The sequence below is a fragment of the Idiotropiscis lumnitzeri genome, chromosome 19 (genome assembly GCF_059441095.1).
Source record: "Idiotropiscis lumnitzeri isolate Australia: NSW breed Sydney's pygmy pipehorse chromosome 19, RoL_Ilum_1.0, whole genome shotgun sequence".
Taxonomy (NCBI): domain Eukaryota; kingdom Metazoa; phylum Chordata; class Actinopteri; order Syngnathiformes; family Syngnathidae; genus Idiotropiscis; species Idiotropiscis lumnitzeri.
In genome coordinates, this window is record NC_142409.1 from 13,261,125 (window position 1) to 13,269,290 (window position 8,166).

Consider the following 8,166-nt stretch of genomic DNA (forward strand, 5'->3'; position numbering starts at 1 on the left):
TACTGCATTTTTACATACATTTTACAAAATGTTTCCTGTTTGTATTTCCTAATTTAAATTTCGCTTACTTTTTCTAATAAAATGTTTCTATATTTTGTCTTTGAATTATTCCTGATTTTGTTTGTTGCTTTATATTTATATTGTCTTTTTGTATTTCTTCTATTTTTCTGTCCATTGTGAATTACTTTCCTACCTTTTTTTTCTCTTCCATTATGATTTCCCTGAACATGTCCGTATTTTTCTTTTATTGTAAGCATTTTTGGGGGAATGAGGTAGTACTTTTTTCGATACCTCATTTTTTTCACCTCTACCGTGGTAATATCCTAAAAAAATTCTATCGTGATTAAAGGTGGTCCTTTTTCCCTATTTTTTTTCCAAGTGCATTTCATCTCAACCTGCTGAGGACACGCTGCCCTCCGGATGCCTGATTGACAAACGCACACACGGCCTGTTGAATCATTCCGATGATGGCGCCTGTAAAAGTTTGCTGCCGGCAGACAAGGCAAAGATTCCCATGATTGCCCCCCCCCCCAATCTTCTCAGCCCGCCGCGCGGAGGAAGCGATCCCACACGTGCTCATTAAGGTTTGGGGCGCCGTCCGCAATTCTTTTCTCGACTTCCTTTGGATTGCTGCTGGTGTCAAAGTGGCGTCTATTCAACTTCTTTCATTCATTGAACTGGTGGTGGAGGTCAACGCCCGCGACAAGCCAACAATTTGAAATTGCACAAAATGTTTCTACTTTAGTAAGAAAATCTCAAATATTTTTTAGTCAATTATTAAATATTTTTATTTTGTCTTTACAAATCGTTTGGATTTCTTTTTTATCTACTGTTTAAATAATTAGCTCCACTTTTTTTCCATGAGTATTATTCAAGTATGTAATTTGTTCTTCATATTTCTCCGCACATGACAAACAATGCCTGAACGTTTTAATGAGCAAGTTCATATTGTATCATCAAAAAGGTCATGAGAAAACACATTTTAAGTTGAAAAGACGCAGACGGCAATGGGAAAACAAGCGATTTAGGGTGCCAACCTTGAGATTTGCGAAGATCCATCAATGCCTTTGTGTCCTCCGCCTCCTCTTTGGCCACACACACACACACACACACACTTGCAAAATGCACAAAGATTGGGAGGGAGTCAGCCTTCACACGTTATCCCAACACAAACAACAGGATCCTTCAGCGTCCATCTCATTTTTTTCAAACCTGCCATCAGGAGGACGCACAAATATTTAGACTTCAATCAATCACTTTGAAATGCACCCTGTGAGCCTCGACATTGTGCACACACGTCAATTTGAAAACAATGGCAGCACTTTATTGACGGATTTGAACAGTGAAAGACGTACAACACAAACTTGAATGGGAGCAGATTTCTGCCAAGGCGTTTCCTCACTTGTGGAATCGATCCACGGCCGGAAATGTTTCCGATGTGTTCTCTGGGAATGATGAGCTGATCTGATGACATTGTGAGCATGTTCAATGTGAAACGCTTCTTGATGAAAACAGGAGTTGACAATATGTTCAGGCTCGTTTTACACAAGATTCAGGTCCTTCCAGTATCTGAGGATGCCTTGAGATATCACTTGTAGTCCTGGTGGTGTGTAAATTGGCCACCTGGGGCAGTATAAGACAGACATATGGATATACCCTTCTGGAGCGGCGGCTCCTCTTTTGGCCGTTCTTCGCAAAAGATAAAGAATATTTGCCTGTGAGTGTTATCGTTCCACAAGTGCTGCTTAAAGGCTAACACTGCCACATAGACGCTAACTGTTAGCTGATGAGGTGTTGCACGTTGTACATTAGCATTAAGCTAGCAGATGCTATGGAGTTGGTTTTAAATACACGATATGGAACTCTTTGTTTATTTGACCGGAACCGTCAGTTGAGAAAAAAAACAAAAAAACATATCAGTCAATCATGTCATGTCAGAAAACGTCATACCATTATCATTGTATTCCAAAACGTGTACACAAATGGTCAAATAGAATGCAAATGCCACAATCAACATATTTGGTGAGGGTTTAAAAAAAAAAAAAAAAAAGTATAAATTAGCAGGCCATCCTCAATAAACATGATCACATCGTTCAAGCACACGTAAACAAGGTTGAGCGTATTTTTTTCAATGAGGTGTGTGTCTTTTTTGTCCCATGTGGATGAGCGACAGCTTAAAAGGCAAACCTGTGGGCCGGTTGCTTAATGAAGTCTCCTCACAATTTTGTTTGTTATCGCGCCGTCACCATCCACAGGCCCAGCGCCACGTTGGCGGCCAGCAAGGCGCTGCCGGCCAACAGCAAGAAGAAGCCCACCAGCTCGCGCTTCTGCCGCTCCGGCACCACGCCGGCCAGGGTGGCCTCCAGCAAGGCGTTGAGCATCCACTGGCCGTCCAGCGCGAAGCACGGCACAGAGTTGACCACCGCCAAGGCGCCTGACAAGGAAAAAACGTACCTGGCAGGCAGGGGGGATAAGGACTTCCAAACGCAAAAGATTTGGGGACAAAATGGTCCAAAGGTTTTTGTTATTTAATGCAACATGAAAAAGGATACTTGCAGAATGTCTCCAAGAAGACGGGCAGGTCCAAGTGGAGAAAACCAAAGCGGGGCACAAAGTTGGTCAGACTCACTGAAAAAGAAAACCAAAACAAATGGTCATTTAAGGTAGTGCGCGGCATTACCGGAATTTCGATGTATTATAATTTATTAAAAAATAGACAAAAAACAGAAGCTGTTACGACAATAAGAAGGTTGTTGAGTTTCCATGTTGTAAAACGTATAATGGCAAAGTTACTGTGAGGTCAAAAGAAAACAATTCAGTTTCGGTGCAGATTTGGTTAAACTACGACAGAGGACGGTTCATTTCTCGGTAAAAAAAAAAAATAATAATGCACATATCTTAATTCATTATAAAATTGCAGTTACAACAGCAGGAAGGTTGTTTATTAGTTTCCAAAGTTTTCGTGTTTTAAGCGGCGTTATGCCAAGTTGCCTTAGTAGTCAAGCAGGTCAAAACTGAGTCGTCGTTTATTTTCTGTACAGATCTGAAGTGTCAGCAAATAACACGGGAATGTTGGTACCGGCAAGCTGGAGATGCGGCGGGTACCCCACGAAGAGCATGTGGGCGTCGGGGGGGTGCGCCACCCGGATGAAGCGGGTCTGGTTCTGCAGGGAGGGCGTCACACAGACGCCTGGGCCGCCGTCAGCATCGCAGTCGCGGTCGCTGCGGCACACCTGCGTGCCCGTCACCATTTTGCGCACCGGCATGCAGGCGTACTGCTGACAGAAATTGAGTTGCAAGTCCCGCCTTGGCAGACACGTGTGCTGTGAGAAATTGTACGCGCATGAGACCTCTCTCTCAGAGCTGTGCCGTTTGATGTAAGAGAAGCAAAGGTCCGTCAGGCTGTTGTTGCTGCAGCAGTCCATCGTCCCGTCCAGGCGCTTGAACGCTGCAAATGCATTTAGGGAAAACAAAACAAAAATCATCCAAATTGAGTCCGCCAATTTCAATTGAATCAGGTTATGTTAGACAAGATCATTTGTGGCAGTACTTTGGCCTGTCGTTTGACTCGGAAATTTTGTGCAGTAAAATGAAAAAAAAGTTGCGTAGAAATAGTATGAAAAAGACTTGAGTTGATACCGCGTGCATCAATTTGACGTGACTAACACACACGAACCTCGTCCGTGTGCCCAGCTGGGCTGCAGGCTGGCGGCGGGAACGCAATATCCCGTCTGCGGCACGTGAGCGATGTGAGCCAGGCAGCCGTTCCAGTCCTCCACCCCTGCGACGGGACACTCCTCCAGGCGTGTCACGATGTCCCCCGCCGAGAGGCCGCGGGGCCCTTCGGCCGCCGAGCCCTGACGCGCGCAAACGTCAACACATCAACGTCATCCTATTGACAGCAATAAAATGGACCTTTTGCGGCTTTGCGGACTGACCTGCACCACCTCAGTGACCAGCGCCCCAGCGCCGCTAGAATACAACGGGAAGAGGAAGAGCGGCAACAGGAAGAGGAACGCCAACGCCACCACGCATAACACAAAATTGTGCCAGACTCCTAAAGAGACAAAAAATACATTTTCACTTGTAAAGTGTGCAAACAATTGTGCTTGAGGGCCACATTTGACTTTTTTAAAAATGTTTAATTAATACTTCAGGGTCAGGTAAATTGTCGATTGGATTTCAGGCAATTAACAATATTTGGCAAAATCGAAAACCGTAATGCACACAATTTCTACTTAAATAATATTTCTTATTTTATTTCAAATAAATTAATTACAGAAAAAAATACAAATAAAAATGTATAACTAAAGACGTGTTTTATTTGAACAATTTCTTGACTATGTAAATGCCCCAAATAGAGCAGACTGAGATTTTTCTTAACCTCATCAAAAGCACAAAAATTACTGGCAGCCTTTTTAACCATAAAATCATAACTTTTTTTTCATTCTTGGAAAAGATTTTTGTCACGCCTTTGGGGATCAACACAGCTGCTTACGGGGGAGGAAAAAAATGGCATGAGAATGTGGAGCACATGTAGAAAGTATTAAAATTGCATCACTTGACACAACGGGACTAAATAAAACAAAAGCGTCCAGTTGTGAGAAGCATGCTGAGCAAACCTCAGCCGCAGTAAAAGCAGAGAAAAGCGTCATCGGCTGCTCTTTGCTGCCCTCCGGAGGCTTTCACGTTAAGCACACAAAGGCCACAATATTAGGTACAGCCCTAAAAATGCAATTCCTGTCGATAACCTCACCGGCACAGAAGATGCGCAGCTGCTGGGCGGGCGACACGATGTTGAGATGCGTGGTGAAGAGGTCCACAAAGGCACCGGGGTACACAACGAACACGAACATGCCGAAGCCGTTGACGCGCACCTGCTCCCTGTGGACACGAAAAACCGCCTTCAAACATGCTTCAATCGGGGCAATTGGACTCGTTTTGGGTGTTCAAGACATTTCACATTCTGAGATGCAAATAAACTGTTGACTCGCTAAACGCCAAGAACGCATTAAAAGTCCATCCGAATCTCAACCCTCAGTGCCATGGTCATGTGACGTGGTTTGATCCTTTTTTTTTCATTGGGGGGGGAACGTGCTGGTAATGAGCCAAACCGCCAGCAGAAGGTAGCAGTCCCAGTAAGTTGGCGTCACTCCAGTGCGTCTATTTCACTAGATTCTAATTTTCAAAAGCATTTCTAAATATCAAATTAGATTATTTTAAAGGATTAAATCAATGTTCACATATCAGAGATGTCAGAGAAGACGTTATAGTAGCATAAAGTCACTGTTTGGCTTGATATGTTTCTTTCAACACATCGATCGGAATCAAACTTTTTTTAGGAGTTGATGCATAAAATATGGATACTTTAAACAAACATATCAACAGGCAACAAGGAGAATCGAGAGACATATTCCAACATGTGCCTTAACTCGTTGCCATAGCAACAGACAAGTCGGAGCGCATGTACCTCAGTGCTGCCACCGCGTGGCCCAGCTCGTGTATGACGCCGCTGAGCAACAGAGCGAGGAAGAAGTACGCCAGGTGACTGGTGGGCAGGTTGACACCAGGAACCTGAGGAATATTATTTTTCCTTTGAGATTGGTATAGGAGGGAAAAAAAATCTTAATTCCTTGTAAATGTCTGGGTAATAAAAAAACCCACACAGTTCTTCGCAATGTCCTTAATTCCTGTCAAAGGGGCTACATTCCACTTCCCAGGCAGGGTACGTACCACCACCTGCAGGGCCTGCTGGGCTCCGATGCGCGGATTGTCTGTGGTCATCTGAGCGAGGGTCTGCTGCAGCGTCTTCACCAGCAGCACCACCGACACCAGCATGGCCACCACACCAAACACCAGGCCACCGTTGAACCTGCACGAGACGCGCCAACGTCACGTTTATTTGTCCACCACGAGACCAGGCAGTCACATGCCAGTCCAGTCGGCGGGAGGATTGCGCCTCACGAAAACGGTTGCGCCATCTGTTGGCCTCAAATGTCAGCTGTCGATCACACTTGCAACTCACCACACGTAGAGCGCTCGCGGGTGAATGCGTGCGCAGTACGCAAACAGTCGGTTGAAAATGGTCGTCTGCCACCTCACATGGAACGGCGACAGCATCAGGCCTCGTCTGGCCAGCCAGGACTCGTAGCTGATCCGATGCGTCGGCGACGACTGCAAGACAAATTCACTTTTCAAATTTAATGACATTGGATGGATGGATGGATGGATGGATGAACTCTCTGGCTTCTTTTGCTGCCTATTCTCAACGACAAGGGTCGCGGGTGTGCTGGAGCCTATCCCAGCTGTCTTCAAGCAATAGGCAAGGTCCACCGTGAATTTAGAGCATCCAACCAACCTACCGTGCCCATTTTTGGGGAGGGCTGTGGGAGGAAACCGGAGTACCCGGAAAAAACCCCACGCAAGTACGGGGAGAACATGCAAACTCCACACAGGAACCCCCACAACCTCTGAACTGTGACACCATCATGCTAACCATTATCAAACTAGGTCAATTAAATTGTGCCGCCATGGCCACCTCTTTACAATGTCGAATTATTCCAACCAGAGCAAGTTAAAAAGATGAAGACCTTAAAAGTACCAGATAGTGCCCTGTCATAATAGTCTCGCTACTTTTTCTTCCTCCACGACATGAAAATTATTATCCATTTCATGATCAATTTTCTTATAATTGTATTAAATCGGATCTTGGTGATAATGTAATGTAGCTATGCGCATGTCAGGGTCTGTACTTTTTAAGTAAATGGTTTGAATCAAAGCTTCTGCTTTTACCCGAGTCTTCTTTTGACACAAGTACTTGTACGGATGTTTTTTTTTAATCAAAGCAGCGTCCTTAGACTGCAAGCACGTCATCCGGTTGTGTTTATTGATTTAACTTCGACATCCTAGTGGCGGCCACGGCGTACTAAAGACTGCAAGTATTTTTATTCATTTATTTTTTTACCCGGAGCAATGTGTCCGCAAGGTACACGGCGCACCAGCCGGCCAGCACGCACACCAGCAGGGACACTGGAATCATTGTGCATCAGCAGCTCCGTCCACACAATCAAGCGCACTGCGCCGCCTCCATGTCTCTCATGCCGACCTGCCGACCCGCCGAACGGCGCATGTCCAGCCACATAAAAAGATAAAAGCTCCTCAAGTCTTAAATGTCCTCCATTCCAACTCTGTTACTGAGCGTCAGGAAATGAAAAGAGAATCACAGCTGAATTACACTTCCGCGATGCGTCGTTCCTTTTCTTCTTCGTCCAGGCTGTGAGTGCAGTCGAATTGCTCTCTACTGCCACCGCGAGTAGAATGGCGCACCTGCACACGCAAATTTAATTGAGATGAGCGGAAACGAATCATAAAATCTGTTTGTTGACATGTATCGTTACCATTGTTTTCAGCCAACTTAATAAATACATGAATTAGTAAAAAAAACAAAAAACCACTCAAGTCAACACAACTTTATTCGCACCTGAAAACAAACCCAAAAACTAAGAGTTGATTGTTTTTTTTCATCTATGTTCAACATAGATAACTATATAATTACATGTGCTTGGTGGAATATATACTGTATACAGAAACTTATGTATTAAAAAAATAAAGAAATTAGTCATTCAATATGTATCGATGGCTAAATTAATTCTCAATAATAACATCAAAAATGTAATTAATCATTACTCTATAATTCATCATTTTATTTTTTAAATGTAAATAAAATATGGCCCTTGAGCATAAACCTCAAGTCAATCCACCACCTTTCATCCCACTGCTGGCATCCCCCTCCAGAGTTTACCACCAGTGCTTTACGTACCCCATTTTTACCCAAAAGATATACTGTGTAGACGATTCTGTTTGTGCTGTGGCTGGGGTTCAGAGGATCCCGGTCTGCACACAAACATGCTTAAAAGTCGGAACTAGAGGAGGAGCTTAGCGACTCTCTCAGCCAATGGGAACAGGCGGAAACAGGTCAGGTAACTGAGGAGGACCTCATCGAGAGCAGAGCAGCAAGGAGGTAAGAGGGCACACACATCATTCACAAACCTTTTCCTTATGCCACCACCAAGAATGGCTGCACCAACATCATGCATGTGTGCGTGTGTGTGTGTGAGCGCACATGAGCCGATACACACGTGTGTGTCCATGCAGAACTGGGCCAGT

At 44.5% G+C, this 8,166-nt stretch overlaps 1 protein-coding gene across 3 annotated transcripts; it reads right to left on the reverse strand.

Annotated features, from left to right (window-relative positions):
* Positions 1-1,298: 1,298 nt before the first annotated feature.
* Positions 1,299-7,298, reverse strand: mbtps2 (membrane-bound transcription factor peptidase, site 2). Of its 3 annotated transcripts, XM_088283119.1 has the most exons (12): positions 6,965-7,298; positions 6,026-6,174; positions 5,734-5,872; positions 5,471-5,574; positions 4,757-4,884; positions 3,939-4,057; positions 3,677-3,857; positions 3,351-3,448; positions 3,080-3,278; positions 2,553-2,628; positions 2,188-2,454; positions 1,299-1,623 (listed from the first exon to the last, which is right to left on the reverse strand). In XM_088283119.1, the coding sequence occupies exons 1-11, from the start codon at positions 7,037-7,039 to the stop codon at positions 2,232-2,234; spliced, it is 1,491 nt and encodes a 496-aa protein (XP_088139245.1). In that variant the 5' UTR covers positions 7,040-7,298; the 3' UTR covers positions 1,299-1,623; positions 2,188-2,231. The 3 variants fall into 3 exon arrangements, with proteins under 3 accessions (XP_088139245.1, XP_088139246.1, XP_088139244.1); XM_088283120.1 differs by lacking the exon at positions 1,299-1,623 and having other exon boundaries at positions 2,048-2,454; positions 3,080-3,275; XM_088283118.1 differs by lacking the exon at positions 1,299-1,623 and having other exon boundaries at positions 2,048-2,454.
* Between the last annotated feature and the right edge of the window lie 868 nt (positions 7,299-8,166).

What these genes read in the sequence shown, in the direction of transcription:
- mbtps2 (XM_088283119.1), bottom strand. Translation starts at nt 7,039, where the DNA reads ATGATTCCAGTGTCCCTGCTGGTGTGCGTGCTGGCCGGCTGGTGCGCC. An exon ending in CACGCGGTGGCAGCACTGAG is followed by an intron (nt 4,885 to 5,470) that starts GTACATGCGCTC and finishes TCGTGTCCACAG; the next exon opens with GGAGCAGGTGCGCGTCAACG. An exon ending in CAGCTGGGCACACGGACGAG is followed by an intron (nt 3,449 to 3,676) that starts GTTCGTGTGTGT and finishes ATGCATTTGCAG; the next exon opens with CGTTCAAGCGCCTGGACGGG.